General features: G+C 36.2%; 1 protein-coding gene across 1 annotated transcript in view; it reads right to left on the bottom strand.

Moving 5' to 3' along the window:
• Positions 1–1,053: 1,053 nt before the first annotated feature.
• The window catches only part of LOC108512640 (uncharacterized protein C12orf40-like), a gene marked incomplete at both ends in the record, with an annotated part of 29,120 nt that continues 7,382 nt past the window's right edge, over positions 1,054–22,791 (bottom strand). Inside the window, 2 exon segments of the mRNA XM_017847968.1 lie at positions 1,054–1,136; positions 16,663–16,726. Coding sequence (XP_017703457.1) covers positions 1,054–1,136; positions 16,663–16,726 — 147 coding nt within the window.

Below are 22,791 nucleotides of genomic sequence, written 5' to 3'. Positions count from 1 at the left end.
AAGACAACTTGATGGAGATGAGTACTTAAGAACCAGTTACAGATGACAAGGAAGAAGACATAAAAGAAGCAGTGCCAGAAAACTCTGACATTAGACAATCTGGCAGAAGTGTTGATTACTCAAGACCTCTTTTGACTTCTTTATGACACAGATCTTTCTATGATACAGGCTCTGAAGCTAAAGTAAACAGTAGAAGGATTGGTACCATGTAAAAACATTTTTAGAGAAATGAAAAATCAAAACTCAGAAAGAAATAATGATGTATTGCCATAAAGTTACACCAAGTGCACCTGCCTCTCCTGCTCCCTATTCTACCTCCTCCACCTCTTCTGCCTCTGCTACCAATGAGACAGCAAGACCAACTCTGCCTCTCCCTTCTCCTCCTCAGTCTACTCAACATGAAGATGATGAGGATTCCGACTTTTATGATGATCTATTCCTACTTAATAAATAGTAAATATATCTTCTCTTTCTTAAGATATTTAGTAATATTTTCTTTTCTTTAGCTTACTTTTTTGTATAAATACAGTATATAATATATACAACATACAAAATATGTGTTAATCCACTGTTTATGTTATCAGTAAGGATTCTGGCCAACAGTAGGCTATTAGTAGTTAAGTTTTGCAGAGTCAAACATTTTATTCAGATTTCTGACTGAGCAGCATCCCTAAACCCTGAAATGTTCAAGGATAAATTGTACACACATAATGTGTGTGTGTGTGCGTGTTTATGTGTATGTATATATATGTGTATATATATAATGTATCCTGATAAAAGGATAAAAGGTGTTTTGTAAATGGCAGTAAAAGCATTATTTTCACAAATGTGAAGAATGGTACTCATTTACATTTTATTTTACATTTTGTTTACATTTTCTTTTCTATATTTTAAATAGTTGTATATATTTTGTTTGTTTACTTTTTTGTTTATATTAATTTTACATACACTATTTGACTCAACATTTTTATAAGGTAAAGGTAAACTATGAGAAAAACAAATAATTATTAATTAATATAGCATATATTAATAGATGAAACAAGCATAACTTACCAAATCTGAACTAGAACTGAAACAGCTGTCTGTTGGTCTTGGAGAGTAACTGGTAGACCAACTACTCTGTGCAGAATCAAGAGCTGAAAATAAAGGTTTAATACATGAATAATGGTATTTATGAATACTCTACAACATACACATGCCAAGCAGAAGATATCTGCTGATAAAACAAATTTAGATAACAACATACAACACTTTAAAATGTACCAAAATTAGTTAAAATTGTGGATACTTAGCACCTTACAATTCTGACAGGATTTATGGGTTAATTTTACTCTTAAAAAATGTGTAGCTACAAATGAAATAAGGGTATATAACGTAAGTGAAGAAAACAGAATAAAGAAACTTGGATTGATTTTTCCAACATGTGAATTATATTTTATTAACAAATAATTTAAAGTGTTAACCTGAGGGAAGGAAGAAAAAACCAAGTTATAAGTCCTAAGGCATCAAACATTTGCCAATCTAGTAAATGAAAGTTTACTGTGCAATCAAATGCTGTGAATAAAACCTATTCAAAGCATCCAGTCTGATAAATTTTCATTATCTGCTTAATATTACTATTTTACAATTGCAAGTAAAGTTTTAAAATGGGATTGAGATGTAGGTCATGAATCCCTACTATGTGTAAATGATAAAGAGCAACCGTAGCTTTAACCACTCCTGTTACCTTGTTTATGAAAATCAGTCTGCTATCAAGAGAAGCAAAACGCTGCAGAACATGAAACAACAACACATACCAGATCACATGCCCTCCTATATGCAATAAACCATGAGTACCTCAGGCCAGGACAAATGCTCTCTGTAACAGAATCTAGCTTCAGTCAACTGAGAGGCAGAGAGAACTTAGCTGAACTCTGATACCCTTATTTCATCATTCTAGAAGGAAATTCATACCCCCACAAAGCAGGATTCTCCCTGACAACAGAAAGTAGAGTGCACAAAAATGAAGGGTAGAATATAACTACTAACAACATAATTTTAAGGGCATTTCACTCTCATTTCACCAACAAGGTCCATTCAGTCCATAAGTACTGTAAATTCACAGTCATCAGAAAGGAAGAAATTTGTCTGCTGAATGAATGTTCTCACATTTAACAGTACAGGAAAGGGCATGCAAATGAAAATAAGTACAAATAAACACTTGTTTTGGTAACCATGGCCTTATAGTATAGTTTGAAATCAGGTAGTGTGATGTGTCCAGATTTGTTATTTTTGCTTAGTCTTGCTTTGGCTATGCGGGCTCTTTTTTGGTTCCACATAGATTTTAGGGTTGTTTTTTCTAATTCTGTGAAGAATGATGGTGGTATTTTGATGAGATTGCATTGAATTCGTAGATTGCTTTTGGCAGTATGGTCATTTCCACAACATTGATTCTACCCATACATGAACATGGAATGTGCATGGTACTGGTATAAAAATAGGCACATAGACCAATGGAACAGAATAAACCCAAATACTTACAGTCAACTGATCTTCAACAAAGCAAATGAAAACATAAAGTGGGGAAAAGATACCCTTTTCAACAAATGGTGCTGGGATAATTGGCTAGCCACATGTAGGAGATCCTCATCTTTCACCTTATAGAAAAATCAACTCAAGATTGATTAAGGACTTAAACCTAAGACCTGGAGTTATAAAAATTCTAGATGATAACATGGGAAAAACCCTTCTAGACATTGGCTTAGGCAAGGATTTCATGACCAAGAACCCAAAAGCAAATACAATCAAACAAATATATAGCTGGGACCTAATTAAACTAAAGAGCTTTTGCACGGCAAAAGGAACAGGCAGGAGAGTAAACAGACAACCCACAAAGTGGGAGAAAATCTTCACAATCTATATATCTGACAAAGGACTTATATCCAGAATTTACAAGGAACTCAAATCAATAAGAAAAAAACAAACAATCTCATCAAAAAGTGGGCTAAGGGCATGAATAGACAATTCTCAAAAGAAGATATACAAATGGCCAACAAACACATGAAAAAAATGTTCACTATCACTAATGATCGGGGAAATGTAAATCAAAACCATAATGTGATATCATCTTATTCCTGCAAGAATGGCCATAATCAAAAAATCAAAAAACAGTAGAAGTTGGCATGGGATTGGTGAACAGAGAACACGTCTACGTTGCTGGTGGGAATGTAAACTAGTACAGCCGCTATGGAAAACAGCATGGAAAATCCTTAAAGAATTAAAAGTAGTGCTACCATTTGGTCCAGCAGTCCCACTACTGGGTATCTACCGAGAGGAAAAGAAGTCATTATTCAAAAAAGATACTTCCGCACACATTTATAGCAGCACTTTTCACAATTGCAAAATCATGGAACCAACCCAAACTCCCATCAATCAATGAGTGGATGAAGAAACTGCGGTGTGTGTGTCTGTGTGTGTGTGTGTGTGTGTGTATATATATATATATATATATATATATTTACATATATACGATGGAATAAAAATGCAGCCATAAAAAGGAAGGAATTAACAGTATTTGCAATGACCTGGATGAGATTGGAGACTATTATTCTAAGTGAAATAACTCAGGAATGGAAAACCAAACACCGTATGTTCTCAATGATGTGTGGGAACTAAGATATGAAGATGCAAAGGCATAAGAATGATACAATGGACTTTGGGAACTTGGGGGAAACAGTGGAAAGAGGAAGAGGGATAAAAGACTACAAATATGGTGCAGTGTTTACTGCTTGGGTGATGGGTGCACCAAAGTCTCACAAATCACCACTACTTTCTCATGTAACCAAATACCACCTGTACCCCAATAATTTGTGGTAAAAAAAACTTTTTAAAAACTTAAAAAAAAACACTTATTGAGTAACTACTTTATGTAAGACACTGTGATAGTTATTAGGGACACATGTTCAGAGCACTCAAAGTGTTCAGAATCTTGTAGTGGAGAAAGATACACATTTTTTAAGTCACAAAATAAGATGTGACATCATAGAAGATACAAAAGTAGTAGGCGGCTAAGTGTGATGAACCCTAGGGAAAGAGATTTGGTGACAATTTAGAGAAAACACAAGTATAAAGAGTAGGTTTTGAATGATGAATAAACAATTTTCAGAGACAAGATGAAAAACTAACATGTGGGATAGAGGGAAAAGAATGTGCAAATATTTCTAAACATTAATGGAGGTATATTTTAGATTGTCCATGATGTTACTTAAGGGTGAATTAAAGAGAGGTGAGACAATGAAATCAAGTCAGTTAGATGATTAACTGAATAATCTAGGTATGAAGTGATTATGACCTGCAATAAAGCAGTGAAATTGGGATAGAGAAGAAGCAAAAGATTCAAGTTTCAAGAAGGCTTTCAAATAGCCTCAATTTTTGCCTGTATGTACATTTAAAAACTTTTCTGTATCTGGTATAACATCAATATCAAAATCTGATAAAGATTGCACACACATACATACATTCTCTCTCTACAGGAAAATCCCACTTATGAATACCAATACGAAAACCTTATACTAAAAAAGTATTAAATTTTTTACAAAGAACAGAATAAAAAGAAGAGCAAAGAATCACAACACATCAGGACTTGGTGGAATTTATTATAGGAATGCTAAGATGGTCCAAATCACAAAATCCATTAGTAAAATTCACCATTTAAAAAGATCTATATCAAAATGAAGTATCACCTCACACCTCACACCCTCTAGGGTGACCACTATCAGAAAAAAAACAAAAAATAACAAATATTGGCAAGGATGTCGAAAAATTGGAACCTTTCTGCACTGCTGGTGGGAATGTAAAATGGTGCCGCAACTACAGAAAATGGTATGAAAATTTCTCAAAAAAATAAAAATAGCACTACTATATAATCCAGAAATATAATTTCTGAATATATATCTAAAATAACGGAAAGCAGGACCTAGAAGAGACATTTGCATACTTATGTTCACTGCAGCATTATTCACAATAGCCAAGAGTCAGAAACAACCTAAATGACAATAAATGAAAGAATGGGTAAAGAAAATATGGTATACGGATACAATTGAATACTATTCAGCAATGAAAAAGAAGGAAATCTGGTTATATGCTACAGTGTGGATGAAACTTAAGGACATTATGTTAAGTGAAACAAGCCGTTATAAAAAAGACAAATACTACATGATTTCACCTACTAGGTATATAAGTAGAATATAGAAACAGAAGGTAAAATGGTAAATGTCAGGGGCTGGGGGGAGTGGCAAGTAGGAAATTGTTGTTTAGGGAGTGTGAGAGACAGAACGAGGGTCTGTTGCACAACAATGTGCATGTGGTTGACAATATTGTATTGTACACCTGGAAACTGTTGAGAGGATAAATGTTATGTTGCATGCTTTTTTTGCAACAATAATGCAAAAAGACATATGAAAAAAATTAATAATCATTCCCATAGATCCCATAGATGCTAAGAATCACTTTCTCCCAAATTACTGATTCATCAAATACCTCACAAGAAAAAAAAGCTATTGGCAAAACACACACACACACACACACACACACACACACACACACACACACGAGCCTAAGCCCCAAATTCAGAATCTTACTTAATACAGAAATACAGGATATATATTCATGCTAAAGTAGCTCTGTGTGTGTGTGTGTGTGTGTGTGTGTGTGTGTGTGTGTGTGTGTGTATGTGTATCAGAAGGCACTACAGATAAATCTAACAAGAAACATGCAGAATCTATGTGAGGAAGACTTCAGGAAAGTGCTTGAAGGTATTTTAAGCAACTACTAAATATAAAAAACTAGACTGAATTAATGAAAGGACATCTTATGTTCTTCGATAGACTACTCAACATTATTAGGATAATAATTCACACTAAACTAACACAGGTAACAGTTTCCTAATAAAAATTAAAACTTTTCTTTTGGACTTAATTAAGTTGATTTTAAAGGTTATATGAAAATCAATCCAACAATAACCAGAAAAAACTTTTAAAAGTGCAAAGAGGCATGTAATTCTTCAAGAAATTAAACATTTATAAAAAGATGATTTTAAAAAAGCAGTATGATATTGGCACATGAAGATTAGGAAAGATCAATGAAACAATTAAGAAACCCACAAAATAGGTTAGCTACATATGGAAAGTTATTACATAAAAAAGGTAGTATCACAAATACCTAGGGAAAAGATGTATTTTTAAAACTTGGCTGGGGCGCGGCTGCCCATGCCTGTAATCCCAGCACTTTGGGAGGACGAGGTAGGGGGATCACGAGGTCAGGAGATCGAGGCCATCCTGCCTAACATGGTGAAACTCCGTCTCCACTAAAAAAATGTAAAAAATTAGCCAGTTGTGGTAGCAGAAGAATGACGTGAACCCGGGAGGCGGAGCTTGCAATGAGCTGAGATTGCTCCACTGCACTCCAGCCTTGCCGACAGAGTGAGACTCCGTCTCAAAAACAAACAAACAAACAAACAAAACCTTGGACTGATAGAAACCTCATGCCTTAAATCAACTCAAAATCCAAATGGATTAAAGAACTAAATTTAAAAATATAAAAGCATACTAATACTAGAAGAAAATATGGTAAGTTCTTTTCTAACTTGGAAGTGTGGAGAGTCTGGAGAGTCTAAATCCAGAAATAAAAGAAAAAATTTATCAATTTAACTACATAAAGAAGATAAACCTTCTGCAAAGCAAGAGACACTATATGCAAAGACTAAACAAAATAAATCAAAAACCAACATTAAACTAGAAGAAAACATTTGCCACATATCAAAACATACATGCTTTTACTTTTTAATTTTTATGGATACATATAGTAGGTGCATATATTTACGGGGTATATGAGATGTTTTGATACAGGGATACAATGTATAATAATCACATGAAAACTGGGGTATTCATCCCCTAAAGCATTAATCCTTTGTGTTATCTATTGTTTTTGTTATTTTAACATGTACAATTTTTATTCACTATAGCTACCCTGCTGTGCTAGCAAATACGAGGTCTTATTCATTCTTTCTAATTAAAATTTTTGTACCCATTAACCATCACCACCCTCCCAACCCCACCACTACCCTTCCTAGCCTCTAGTAACCATTCTTCTACCCTCTTATTTCCATGAGTTCAATTGCTTTGATTTTTAGATCCCACAAATAAGTGAGAACATGTGTTGTCTTTCTGTGCCTGGCTTGTTTCACTTAACATAACCTCCAGTTCCATCCATGATGTTGCAAATGACATGATTATTCTTTTTTTATGATATTTTCTGGAGTTAGGCAAGTTGATTTTAAAGGTTATATGAAAAAGTAATCAAGAATAACCAGAAAAAAACCTTTTTAAAAAATGAAAGGAGGGGTGTAACTTCTCAAGAAATTAAACATTATAAAACAATTATTATTATTAGATTATGTATACTTAGATTATTAGATTGTGTTTAATTAACACATTTTCTTTAGCGATTCATTTGGTGATGGACACTTAGGTTGCTTCCAAATCTTGGCTATTGCAAACAGTCCTGCAACAAACATGGGAGTGCAGATATCTCTTTAATATACTGATTTCCTTTCTTTTGGGTATATATCCAGCAGTGGGATTGCTTGATTACATGGTAGCTCTATTTTTAGTTTTTTGAGGAACCTCCAAACTATTCTCCATAGTGGTTGTACTAATTAATACTACCATCGATAGTGTATAAGGGTTCCCTCTCTCCATATCCTCACCAGCGTTTGTTATTGCCTATCTTTGGGTTATGTCATTTTAACCGAGGTGAGATGATATCTCACTTTAACTTTTGATTTGCATTTCTTTGATGATCAATGATGTTGAGCACCTTTTCATATGCCCCTTCCATGTGTATGTCTCTTTTGAAAAATGTCTATTCAAATACTTGGCCTATTTCTTCTTGAGATTATTAGATTTTTTTCTATACAGTTGTTTGAATTCCTTATATATTACATTAATCCCTTGCCAGACGGGTAATTTGCAAATATTTTCTCCCAGCATGGGTTGTCTCTTTACTGATTGTTTCCTTTATTGTGTAGAAGCTTTTTAACTTGATGTGATCCCATTGTCCAATTTTGCTTTGGTTCCCTATGCTTGTTATTATTCCAGAAATTTTTACCCAAACGAATGTCCTGGGGAATTTCTTCAGTGTTTTCTTGTCGTAGTTCCATAGTTCAAGGTCTTAGATTTAAGTCTTTAATCCATTTTGATTTGATTTTTGTATATGGTGAGAGACAGGGGTCTAGTTTCATTCTTCTGCATACAGATACCCAGTTTTCCCTGCAACATTAATTGAAGAGACCGTCTTTTCCCAGTACATGTTCTTGGCACCTCTATCAAAAATGAGTTCACTGGAAATGTGTGGAATTGTTTCTGGGTTCTCTATTCTGTTCCACTGGTCTATGTGTTTGTTTTATGCTGGTACCATGCTGTTTTGGTTACTATAATTCTGCAGTATAATTTGAAGTAAGGTAATGCTATTCCTTCAGTTTTGTTTCTTTTGCTTAGGATAACTTCAGCTATTCTTGGTCTTTCATGGTTCCATGTAAATTTTGGGATTCGTTTTTCAATTTCTGTTAATAATGTCATTCGTATTTTGATAGGGATTGCATTGAATATGTAGATTGCTTCAGGTAGTATGGACATTATAAACAATATTGATTCTTCTAATCCATGAACAGGGAATATCTTTCCATGTTTTGGTGTCCTCTTCAGTGTCTTTCATCAGTGTTTTACAGTCTTTATTATTGAGCTCTTTAACTTCTTTGGTTAATTCCTAGGTACTTAACTTTATTTGTGGCTACTGTAAATGGAACTACTTAAAAAAATTTTTTTTCAGACTGTTCACTGTTGGCATATAAAAATGCTACTGAATTTTGTATGTTGATTTTGCCTCCTGCAACTTTACTGATTTTATCAATTCTAATAGGTTTTGATGGAGTATTTAGGTTTTCTAAGTATAAGACCACATCATTGGCAAACACGGATAATTTGACTTCTTTCTTCCAGGTTGGATGCCCTTTATTTCTTTCTCTTTTCTCATGCTCTAGATGGAACTTCCAGTAGAATTTCCAGTACTATGTTGAATAAGAATGAAAGTGGGCATATTTGTCATGTTCCAGATCTTAGAGGAAAGCCTTTCAGTTCTTCCCCATTAAGTACTATACTAGCTGTGGGTCTGTCATATCTGGCTGTTATTATGTTGAGTTATGTTCCTTCTATATTCAGGTTTTTTTGACGATTTTTATCATGAAGGGATGTTAAATTTTTATCAAATGCTTTTTCAGCATCAATTGAAACGTTCACATATTTCTTGCCCTTCATTCTGTTGTTATGATGTATCACATTGATTGATTTGTGTATCTTGAACCATTCTTGTATCCCAGGGATAAATCCCACTTGGTCATAATGAATAATCTTTTCAATATACTTTTGAATTGTGTTTGCTAGTATTTTGTTGAAGATATTTGCATCAACATTCATCAGAGACACTGACCTGTAGTTTTCTTTTCTTGATGTATTTGTCTGGTTTTGGTATCAGGATAATACACTGCCTTATAGAATGGGTTTGGAAGTAGTCCCTCATCCTCCATTTTCAGAATATTTTAGTAGGACTGGTATTAGCTCTTCTTTAAATGTTGTGTAGAATTCAGTGGTGAGGCCTTCAAGTCCCAGGTTTTTCTTTCCTGGGAGACTTTTTATTACAACTTCAATCTAGTTACTCGTTATTGGACTGTTCAGGTTTTGGATTTCTTCATGGTTCAATCTTGGTAGATTGTGCGTGTCTAGGAATTTATCCATTTCTTCTATATTTTCCAACTTATTGGCATGTAGTCATTCACAGTAGCCACTAATGATCCTTTCAATTCTTATTATCAGCTATAATGTTCCTTTTTCATCTCTGATTTTATTTAAATCTTCTCTTTTTCTTAGTCTAGCTAAATGTTTGTTAATTTTGTTTAATTTTCAAAACCAACTTTTGTTTCATTGATATTTTGTACTGTTTGCTTCATTTCAATATCATTTATTTCTGCTTGTCTTTATTATTTCTTTTCTGCTGCTAATTTTGGGTTTGGTTTGTTCTTGCTTTTCTAGTTCTTTAAGATATATAGGTAAGTTGTTTATTTGTTGTTTTTCTTCTTTTTTAATGTAGGCGTTTAGAGCTACAAACTTCCCTCCTAGAACTGCTTTCGCTGTATCCCACAGGTTTTGGTATATTGTGTTTCAATTATCATTTGTTTCAAGGACTTTTTCAATTTCATTCTTAATTTCTTCATTGACCCACTGGTCATTCAGGTGCATATTGCTTAATTTTCATGTATTTGTATAGTTTCCAAAATTCCTCATTATTGATTTCTAGTTTTATTCCATTGTAGTTAGAAAAGATATTTGATATCATTTCAATTTTCAAAAATGTTTTAAGACTTGTTTTGTTGCCTAACGTATGTCTATCTTTGAGAATGATCCATGTGCTGAGGAAAAGAATGTCTATTCTGTAGCTACTGGATGAAATGTTATGTGAATATCTACTAGGTCCATTTGATCTATAATACAGATGAAGTCTGGTGTTTCATCATTCTTTTCTTTCTGGAAGATCTGTCTAATGCTGAAAGAGGAATGCTGAAGTCTCCAACTATCATTGTATTGGGGGTGTATCTCTTCCTCCTTCACTCTAATAATATGTGCTGTATATATCTGAGTGCTTCATTGTTGGGTGCATATATATTTAAAATTGTTATATCCTCTTTCTGAAATGGCCCCCTCCACGAGTGTGGAGCCCTCATGGCCTAACTACCTCTTTAATGGTCTCACCTCTTAACACTGTTGCATTAGGGATTAAGTTTCATTAAGTTGCATCAGAGTTTATATAATGACCTTCTTTGGTCTCTTATAATTTTTGTCTTGAAATTTATTTTGTCTAATATACATTTAGCTACTCTTGCTCTTTTTTGGTTTCTATTGGCTTGGAATATCTTTTTCTATCCGTTTATTTTCTGTCTATGTGTGTCTTTACAGGTAAAATGTGTTTCTTATAGGCAACAGATCATTGGGTTTTATTTTTTATCTATTCAGCCACTCTATATCTTTTGATTGGAGAGTTTAATCCATTGACAGTCAAAGTCATTATTGATAAGTAAGGACTTACTGCTGCTATTTTGTTAACTGTTTTTGGCTGTTTTGTGGTCATCTCGTCTTTCCTTCCTTCTTGTCTTCCTTTTATTAAAGGTGATTTTCTCTGGTGATATAATTTATTTTCTTTTTATTTTTTGTGTATCTGTTGTATGATTTTATCATAAGGCTTGCAAATACAATCTTAGAACCCATGATTTTAGGCTGATAACAACTTAATTGTTTGCATAAAAAAATGAGCAAAAAGAAAACTAGTAAAAACTCTACCCCTTAACTTCATTCTCTTGCTTTTTAACTTTCTGTTGTTTCTGTATATATCTTATTATATACTCTATGGCTTGAAAAGTTGATGTAGTTATTATTTTTGACTAGTTCATCATCTAGTGTTTCTACTTCAGATATGAGTAGTTTGCACACCACATTTACAGTGTTATAATATTGTTTTTCTGTGTACTTATTATTATCAGTGAGTTTTTTACCTTCAGATGATTTCTTCTTGTTCATTAACTTTCTTTTCTTTCCGATTGAAATATTCCTTTTAGCATTTTCTTGCAGAACAGGTCTGGTATTGATAATCCCTCAGCTTTTGTTTGTCTAGGAAGCCTTTATTTCTACTTCATGCTTGAGGGATATTTTTGCTGGATATACTATTTTAGGGTAAAAGGTTTTTTCCTTCAGCACTTTAAATATGCCATGCCACTCTCTCCTGGCTTGTAAGGTTTCCACTGCAAAGTCTGCTCCCAGACGTATTGTAGCTCCATTGTATGTTATTTGTTTCTTTTCTTTTGCCACTTTTAGGATCCTTTCTTTATCCTTGATCTTTAGGAGTTTACTAAATGCCTTGAGGTAGTCTTCTTTGGGTTAAATCTGCTAGGTGTTCTATAACCTTCTTATACTTGGATATTGACATGTTTCTCTAGGTTTAGGAGGTAAAAGGCCAACAACTACTCTTAGATTTGCCCTTTTGAGGCTATTTTCTAGATCCTGCAGGCATACTTCATTCTTTTTTATTCTTTTTTCTTTCATCTCCTCTGACTGTGTATATTCAAACTGTCTGCCTTCAAGCTCACTAATTCTTTGTGCTGCTTGATCAATTTTGCTATTAAGATTCTAAGGTATTCTTCAATATATCAATTGCATTTTTCAGACCCAGAATTTACGCTTGATTCGTTTTAATTATTTCAATCTCTTTGTTAAATTTGTCTGATATACTTCTGAATTCCTTCTCTTTGTTATCTTGAATTTCACTTTCCTCAAAACAGCTATTTTTAATACTCTGTCTGAAAGATCACATATGTCCATTTCTCCAGGGTTGGTCCTTGGTGTGTTATTTAGTTCATCTGGTGAAGTCATTTTCCTGGATGGTCTTGCTACTTGTAGATGTTCGTTTGTACCTGGGCATTGAAGAGTTAGCTATTTATTGCAGTCTTCACAGTCTGGGCTTGTTCTCATCCATCTTGGGAATGCTTTCCAGGAATTCAAAAAGGACTTGGGTGTTAAGATCTAAGCTGTATCTGCTTTAGGGGCACCCCAATGCCAGTAATGCTGTGGTTCTTGCAGACTTGTAGAGATACTGCCTTGTCTTAGACAATATCTGGGAAAATTTTCTGCATTACCAAGCAGAGACTCTTGTCACTGCCCTTACTTTCTTCCAAATGAATAGTCTCTCTCTCTGTTCTGAGCCATCTGAAGCTCAGGGTGGAGTGACATAAGCACCCCCATTGCCATGACCATCAGGATTGTGCTTGGTCAGATGTTAAACCAGCAGAGCACTGGGTCTCAACCAAGGTCCACTGTAACCACTACCCGGCTACTGCCTATGGTTTCTCAAGGCCCTAGGGCTCTACAATCCATGGGTAGCAAAGCTGGCCAGGTCTGTGTCCTTCCCTTCAGGGTGTCAAGTTCCCCCAGGCCCCAGGTGGATCCAGAAGTGCTGTCTCAGAACTGGGAGCCAGGGACTACAGTCAAAAACCTTGCCAGCCTACCTGGTATTCTATTTTACTGGGGCTGAGCTTACATTCAAACCACAAGACACAGTGGTTTGTCTTCCCTTTCCAAAGGCAGATGAACCTCAACCCATGGCCATCACAACCCAGCCCTAAGGGAGTACTGCCAGAGTACCAGTGATGTTCCCTTACGACCCAAGGGTTCTTCAGTCAGCTTGTGGTGAATGATGCCTAGGCTGGGAGTCACCCTTCAGCGCAGTGGACTCCCCATCTGATCCAGGGCAGGTCCAGAAATGCCTTCCAAGAGCCAAGTCCTGGAATTGGGGACCCGAAGAGCCTACTTGGTATTCTACCCCCATGGCTGTGCTGGTACCTAAGGTGCAAGACAAAGTCCCCTTTACTTTTCTCTCTGCTTTTCTCAAGTGAAGAGTCTTGTCCCATAGCCATCACAGCTGGAAATGTACTGAGACTCACCTGATGCCACCAAGTCTCAGAGTCTCACCCAAGGCCCTCAATGCAGTCCCTGGATATCACTGATGGTTACTCAGGGCCCCAGGGCTCCTCAGTTAGCAGGTGATGAATCCTGCCAGGATTCGGTCCTTCCCTTCAAGAATATAGGTGTCCTTCTCACCCAAAGAGTGTCCAGAAATGCCATCTTGGAGCTAGAGCCTGGAAAGGGGACATCATGACTCTGACCTGTGCCCTATCTTACTGTGGCTAATCTGGTATGCAGGATGTAAGACAAAGTCCTCCACACTCTTCCCTCTCCTCTCCTCAAGCAGAAGGGGTCTGTTTTGGAGCTGCAAGCTGAGTGGTCTGGGTTAAAGGAGGGGTGATTTCCACACTCCCTTAGCTGCCCCAACTGGTGATTCAATAGAACACATGCCATCCCCAGTCCACAGTCTCTGGGCCTAGTTCACACTAGGACTCACCTAGGAGTTGCAGTTCTTGTGGCCTAGACTGCCTTTCAAATTTATTTAGAGCACCAGAGTACTTTAGCTCATAATAGGAGGGCTTATGCAAACTCAAGTATTGACCACAAGCATCAGCAATTCCCCTCTGGCTAAGGCTAGTTTAAATACTCTCTCCATGGGTAGACATCAGCTGAGTTTGGTCCAGTTTTGCTTTCTGTTACAAGACAGCACTGAGTTCAATGCCTCAAAATTGCTGCACTGACTGTCCCTCTCCCCAGTACACAGAATCACTCTCCGCACTGTGTCGCCACTCCCAGGGAATGGGGGAAGGGTGGCGTCAGTGACTCAAGACTATTTTTCCTACCTGTTCAGTGCCTCTTTCAGTGATGCGAAGTTAAAACCAGGTACTATGAGTGCTCTTATGCAGTTCTTAGGAAGGTGTTTTTTGTGAGCAGAGTCGTTAAATTGGTGTGCTTGTAGGTGGTGTCTTCCATTCTGCCATCTTGTTTCACCCCTCATCTACATCTTTTTAATATTTAAAGATATCTTAATATCTCTTAAAGAGATCTTAAATATCAAGGAAAAAAATGCCAAAACCCAAGGGGGCAAAAGGTGTGAATGGAGAATTCACAGAAGAAGAATCGCAAATAGCCAATGAACATTTTGTAAAGATGCTCAACTTCACACATAGCGAAGTGCAAATGAAAACTTCTATCTATACATCCCCCTGTAAGACTCAGCAAAATTCCTAAGTTTGACTACAATCCCTGTTGGTGAGGCTGTGGAATAAAATATACACTGCTAATGGAATTGCCAAATGGTGACACAAGGAACTTGGAAATATATATATCAAAATTGAAATTCAGCAATATCTATCAAATACCAGCATATTTCTCCTTCAACTCAACAATGTCCCTCCCAGAAATTACCCTGAAAATGTACCTTCACAAATAAGAAACATTGCACAAAGTTGTTTACTTAAACAGTATTTGTAAGAAAAATATACTGGAAATAGCCCAAATGTCCATCAATAGGGCATTGACTGAAAAAACTACAGTTCATACATGTAATGGACTACTAAATGGTCATAAATAAAGGAAGAAGAAATACCTAGCACTAACACAGAGGAATCTATAGGATATTTTATTAAATAAATGAATTCACTTAATTCTTTTATAAAATATTCTATATTACATTTAGAATGAGAAAGGCAGGAAACTAAGACTCATGGTTATGTATGTGTTTATATATTTTTGGGATTTATTTTTTTTTTTAATGGACAGGAAAAAAAAAACCAAAAAGAAAAAAAAAAAAAAAAAAAAAAAAAAAAAAAATGCTCATGTTGCAGAATTCCGGGAAATAGGGCAGGGACGATAAGGACAGAAACCAGACTAGTATTTTACATATTCAAAAAATTAAATTATAAAAAGTTTCAAGGTATTCCATCAGACTAGATAACATGAAGGGCTATGCTAGCACAGAATACCTAAAAGAGTACCAGATCAACATGAAACTTCTGTCTGTAAAAAGACAGTATAGAATTAAAAGATCACTCAAATATGAAGTATTTGCTACACACAAGCCTACAAGCAGTCAGTATCCAGGAGACATAAAATATATATAGGAGATATAGACGTATAAAAGACACATCCCATAAAGAAAACCAAACGTCAGAAGAGGAACATGAGCAAATGACATTTCACAAATGAAACATCGATGGCCAGTTAACCTAATTAGTAGTCAGAGAAATATAAATTAGAACTACAATGAGCTATCACATTACCAATAATGATAAAAGACTGAGATACTGTTGGTGAAAACATGTAACAACTAAGACTCTTACCCATTGCTAAGAGGGGTACAACTGGCATAACCATTTAGGAAAATAATTTTGCATTACCTTGAAGATGCAAAGAAGTACATACCATATGAACTAGCAATTCTACTCCTAGAAATATATCCTAGAGAAACTTTTTATACAGGTGTGCAAGGAAAAATGTCAATAATAGTCCAAGTAGCATTGTTCTTCGTCGGAAAATATTCGAAACAATGTAAGCAAAATATTCAAAACAACCTACATATCCATTGTTAGAAGATACATAAATTGTGATACATTCATACAATAGAATGCTATATAGCAGGAAAAATAATAAATGTACTAGAGCTACAAGTATCAAAGCAGGTGAATCACAAAATATAATACTGAGTGAAAAAAAAAGCAAGCTGCAGAAAAATATATAGAGTTGGATCAATATGTAGAAAGTTCAAAATAAAGCAATTAAAAAGTCTGTGTTATAACAAAAAACAAATTCAAGGAAATAGTTACCTCTAGAGGGCAGGATATGAAATACAAAAGAAGAAATCTTCAGAAGTATTATGTATTATTTCTTAAGCTACCTAGTGACTATGAGGATTATCTGTTTTATTCTTATTTACTAAACTGTACATATACATTAATGTACTCATTATGTATATTTAATAAAATATAAAAGTAATTTTAAAGAGCCAATTGTATTAGTAGTACTAAAATATCCATGATATATATTTGTTGGCAAACATCCAAAAAATCACTTAAAATTTAACTGATTTCTATCTAATTATTAGTTTTTAAAATAGAGTAAAATTAACTTATACAGTTATACTGACATATTTTCTCAGTAGATGTTGGCCTGCTTTTTAAAGAGCATATTCCTCCTTCTTCCATCAGAATCTAGGAGAAAACCAAAATGTTAACAATTCCTAAGTACACATAATAACATTCACTTATATCTACCCTATTTACACCACCAATTCATTTTATAGTACTTTTCTTTTACATTACTTCAGTTCAACTTTTTTTTTCTTTTTTTTTTTTTTTTTTTTTTTGAGACGGAGTCTCGCTCTGTCCCCCAGGCTGGAGTGCAGTGGCACCACCTCAGCTCACTCAAGCTCCGCCTGCTGGATTCACGCCATTCTCCTGACACAGCCCCCCGAGTAGCTGGGACTACAGGCGCCCGCCACCACGCCCGGCTAATGTTTTATTTTTTTTTTTTTAGTAGAGACGGGGTTTCACCGTTTTAGCCAGGATGGTCTCCACCTCCTGACTTTGTGATCCGCCCGCCTCGGCCTCCCACAGTGCTGGGATTATAGGCTTGAGCCACCGCGCCCGGCCAACATGGTTTATTTTTAAACCACAAAGAAAAAATTAGCCTGTGGCGAACAATAAAATGAAATTTAAATTGGTTTAAAAACGACAAGCAACAGAATAGACACTTGCCAAGAAATGAATTACTGAGAAAAAGGAAAAGCTTCAGATAATCAAAGTAAATGCAGCTGAACAAAGACAAACGTATTAAGACAATTTGGAAATTTGTTATTCTTTATTTAATTTCCTAAGTTAGATCATCAGTCATTTATTTTCGGGTTTTTAAAATAATAAAAGCTCTTAGAGGTATAACTTTCTATAGAACACACCTTTGGTTTTGGTTTCCATCACTTTCTATGCATTTGTACTTTTCCTTTCTCAAACAAAGCAAAGAAACCCTGAGTGTTTCTTTATTTCCAGGATGTTAAGGGAAGTTAAGTATCTCTTTTTAGTTGATTTCAATTTTATCAAATTTTGATTAGAGAATGTACCTATGAATCTCTCCTTAGATAAATTTCTTAGATTTCCCTTTATGGCTTACTATATGAATTATGTTTGCAAATGTACCATGGGCTTATAAAAATTTTTTTCTATATATTCTCTGTTAGGACATAGAATTTTAGATATACAGAATAAAGGAGAAACTGTCTAGCTGACTCCTTTTTTCTTGGACATACAGCTATACTGTATTTCCCAACCTCCCTTGGAATTAGTTTAGACATGTTACTTAAGTTCTGGTCATAGGCAGAAGTAATGTATACTACTGCCGGTCGTGGTCCAAAAAAATCTTCCCCACAATCCTCCACTTCCTTTTCCCCTCTGCTCTCTGGTGACAATAAACTGGAAGCCACCAGTTTAGGGCCTGAATAACTACATGAAGCAGAGCCCCTTCCCTAACCCCTCTTATCTTATCATTTAAAATAAAATCTTATCATTTAAAAATCTTTTCTCTTCAACTCGTGACACATTCAACCCCCCTGCAACAAGAACACAAAACTTTCAAGAAAGCTATGTAGACCACAAGGCAGGACTACACTCCAATACCTACTTCAGATCTGTTTGAGAAGGACAGCAAAGATCTTCCCAAAGGACAAGACACTAAGTTATTCACGAACGTCCTCCATCCTCCAGGATGGCAAGCCTTCACAATGCATACCCAGCAGGATTTTACAGTTGCTATGGATCAGAAAATCTGCATCTCCTATTTTTCTCTTTTGCGAATGGGCTTTTTATTGCATTTATATAGTCTTTGCTCCAATAGTATATATGTTTTCTTAATGTATGTATATTGCTATCTGTTTGCTTTCAACCTTTATTATATTCTAGATACACTGCTTGTAAACTATATTGATTTTTTCTTCGTAATTTGATATTCTTTGAATATTGAAAAGAATTCATGTTCAATATATTTATTCATATTAAATATGTTAATTGCTAAGTGGGTTTCATTCCTTACACTGTATATAGAATTGCTATTTCATTTCTTCCCATCTTGATCAGGTTTCCTAGTGTGACATCATCACTCTTGAATTTTGTTCTACCACAGCTCCACTTCTCTAGTGATTATCTTCCCATGTTAACAATTGTATTTAAACTTTATTCCTCTACTAAACCTTTAAAATTAAATAATCATACTCCTCCAACACTTTGTTTTTTCCTATTCTCTTCCACTCCCACTAAAGGCTCTTGAGAACAACACATGTCCCCATTCAAGAGGCTTGTTCTGTTTGCTTGTTTTAGCCTGTATGTCTCTTCATCAATTCTTCCTCAGCAGAAGCTACCTGTTTTAATTTTACCGTGGACAGGTGCAATCCAGCCCTCTTTCTACTCCTACCCCTTCATTCCATCCCATTGGTGACTCTTGCCTTGGCCCCTCTGGTAGAAACTAATTTTAGTCAGGGTTCCACTGCACCTTTGGTCATGGCCAGGCATCACAATGCAAAAGTCCCCACACCTGCTCTACCCAAAGAACTCCTCATAGCACCTGATTCCCCTTGGGCTACACCAATGGACTTTTTTCTTTTCTGACTAGTTCTAGCTACATTCAAGCTGCCAGCTTTCTAGACATAGGTGTAGTCAAACAGAATTTGTTTTTGAAGTATTATATTTTGTTGATAATTCATATTTTGGAAGGATACATCTATATTATTCATATTTGGGAAAATATGAATTATTTAAAGGAATAACAGGACAGCTTCCAACACTACTGACCACATTCTCCTCCTTTTTCTTTCCTATGACGCTAGTACTCCTCAAACCTCTCTAGTAGCTCATTCTCAGCCTCTTTTTCTGGTTCCTCTTCTACTTCATACCCTCCAACCTGAAATGTGCCTTCTCAGGAATTTGACAATTTTTGTTCTTATTCTATACACTTTCTCTTGAGAATCATACACTTGGATGTAGTCAATTATCTCCTATTAAAGGCTAAAAAATCTCTTCTGATCTCAAGCCCTATATATATAATCGTCTACTATACATCCCTATATAGATCACAGGTTTTTCAGAAGATCCTCACTTGAGCTCAATGGGTCAAACTTCTCTCTCTCAGAAATCTGCTCCTTCTCTGAATCAGAGTGATGTTAGGTATTGTTTTTAAAAAGTATATTACAAAATGTATAATGCCAAACACAATCATTTCTCTCTTGTGTAATAACCTAAAGTGAATGTTTCTGGTAAGCAGGCAATTTTCCTCCATGTAGTGATTCAGAGACCCAGTCCTTTTCATCTTGTGGCTCCATTATCCCTTGGGGCCTCATTACCATCTAGCCATCAAAAGAAAGACAGCATGGAAAAATAATTCCCTTTTCTTATAAGCCTTGACCTAAAATGATGCACATCACTTCTCCTAACATTTCATTAGTGAGATCTAGCCATATGGCCACATGTACATGGACGGATGGTTAGGAAACATGTTCCTTGGATGGGAAGCCATTTCACAGTGGCAGCTCTATTCTATTAAAAAGGGTACATTCTACAAAAAAAGGGTACATGAATTTTGATGGAGTTAACCTTTCCTGCCACCTCCTCCTATGGTTTCAATCTTGTTCAGTAGCACAATCCCATCAACTACCCATTTACTCAAATCATAAATAAATCTACGTCTTCTTCAATTTCTACCTTCTTCCTTAACTAATCACCAATCACCAAGTACTATCAATTCTAGAGCTAATCTTCTCTTCTCTCACTTTCATCCTTACTGCTATTATAAAAGTTCAAGCTCTCGTTATTTCTTCCCCTAACTTGAGTTGTTCCACTTATCAAATCCCTCCTCATTTATTACTCTGACATCATCATATTCCTCTGCTAAAATTTGTTTAGTGGATCTCTGTTTAACAATCAAGAATTAAACTGTTATATATCATACAAGGCCATTTATGACCTGCCTCTTTGTATTGTCCAGAATTACCTAGGCCACTCCTGCGCCTCTTATCATTAGTATTATAAATAGTAGCTATAACAATAACTAGAATGAAACAAGGTACTTGAAATTTCTAAAACAGGCTGTACTCTGACATCTTAGATTATCTATGTTGCTCCTTCTTCACAATTTGACCATTTGGTAAACAACTTATTGATACTGTGCTCAAAAGTTACCTCCTCCATCACATCTTCCTCCTGTTTACAGATGAAACATGGAAGTGTCTTTTACTAATAACCCAAAACAAACTTCAATTCGAGCAGTTGATCTAAATGCATTATATTTTTGTCTCTTTCTGACTAGCCATTAGATGAAGACTTCTTAAAGACAGGTTCCATGTCCTTTCAACTCTGTACCTTGCAGAGTCTAGTGCAAACAGAATATAATCTTGAGAACAAAGCACCATTTTATCCCCAGTGTCTAGCACACAGGAAACATTCAATAAGTGTATATAAATTCATGATATGTACTCAATAAATCTTTATTGAAGAAAAAAGGGAAAACAGTATAGCTGAAAATATCAAATCAGATAAGACAGATAGTTGAATCTTAGCTTGAGAGTGTGACCTCAAACAAGTGATCTAATCTCTCTAAATTTCAATCTCTTTTGCTGTGAAGACTTTAGCAACTCAGGCTCCTATAGATTAGAAATAAACTACATACCTTGGGAGGCTGAGATGGGTGGATCACGAGGTCAGGAGATCGAGACCATCCTGACTAACACAGTGAAACAGTGTCTCTACTAAAAAAATTCAAAAAACTAGCCAGGCGTGGTGGCAGGTGCCTGTAGTCCCAGCTACTCGGGAGGCTGAGGCAGGAGAATGGCATAAACCCAAGAGGCGGAGCTTGCAGTAAGCTGAGATCTGGTCACTGTACTCCAGCCTGGGTGACAGAGCAAGACTCCATCTCAAAAAAAAAAAAAAAAAAACTACATAAAGTTCCTAGCACTATTGTAAAAATTACAACCTTATGATGGCAAGGGATTATAATATTACATAACCAGTGTTTATAGATATTTCAATAGTATGACAAATATAAAATTATGTAGTAGATTGAAACCTAAAGCATTTTCATGTTGAAAGATGATATGGTTTGGATCTTTGGATGCTCCCCAGCAAATCTCATGTTGAATTATAATCCCCAGTGTTGGAGATGGGACCTGGTGGGAGGTGACTGAATCATGGGAAATAGTTTCTCCTGAATGGTTTCCTACAATCCCCCTTGGTACTTCCTTTACAATAGTGAAGTTTGTTCTCATGAGAGCTGGTTGGTTAAAAGTGTGTGGCACCTCCCGCCTCACTCTCTCTTGCTCCTACCTTTGCTATTTGAGGTGCTTCACACCCGCTTCACCTTCCACCATAACTGTTATTTCCTGAGGTTTCCCCAGAAGCCAATCTGATGCCACAATCCTGCTTCCTATACAGCATGTGAAACTGTGAGCCAATTACATCTCTTTTCTTTATAAATTACCCAGTCTCAGGTATTTCTTTTTAGCAATGTGAGAACAGACTAATACAGAAAATTGGTACCAGGAGTGGAGTTTTGATATAAAGATACCTGAAAATGTGGAAAGAATTTTGGGACTTGGTAATGGGCAGAAGTTGTAAGAATGTGGCAGGCTCAGAAAAAGACAAGAAGATAAGGGAAAGTTTGGAACTTTGTAAAGACTGGTCATTGAGGTGGGGGGCGGAGCAAGATGGCCCAATAGGAAAAGCTCCAGTCTCCAACTCCCAGTGCGAGCGACACAGAAGACCGGTGATTTCTGCATTTTCAACTGAGGTACTGGGTTCATCTCACTAGGGAGTGCCGGACAATCGGTGCTGGTCAGCTGCTGCAGCCGGAACAGTGAGAGCTGAAGCAGGGCAAGGCATCGCCTCACCTGGGAAGTGCAAGGGGGAAGGGAATCCCTTTTCCTAGCCAGGGGAATGGAGACACACAACACCTGGAAAATTGAGTAACTCCCACCCCAATACTGCGCTTCAAGCAAAAGGGCACAGCAGGAGATTATATCCCACATCTGGCCGGGAGGGTCTCACGACCAGGAAGCCTCCCTCATTGCTAGCACAGCAGTCTGTGATCTAACTGCAAGGCAGCAGTGAGGCTGGGGGAGGGGCGCCCACCATTGCTGAGGCTTAAGTAGGTAAACAAAGCCCCTGGGGAGCTCAAACAGGGTGGAGTGCAGAGCAGCTCAAGGAAGCCTGCCTGTCTCTGTAGACTCCACCTCTGGGGACAG

The sequence above is a fragment of the Rhinopithecus bieti genome, unplaced genomic scaffold (genome assembly GCF_001698545.2).
Source record: "Rhinopithecus bieti isolate Rb0 unplaced genomic scaffold, ASM169854v2 scaffold_31329, whole genome shotgun sequence".
In the NCBI taxonomy this organism is placed as follows: Eukaryota; Metazoa; Chordata; class Mammalia; order Primates; family Cercopithecidae; genus Rhinopithecus; species Rhinopithecus bieti.
This window is presented reverse-complemented; position numbering and strand designations above follow the sequence as displayed.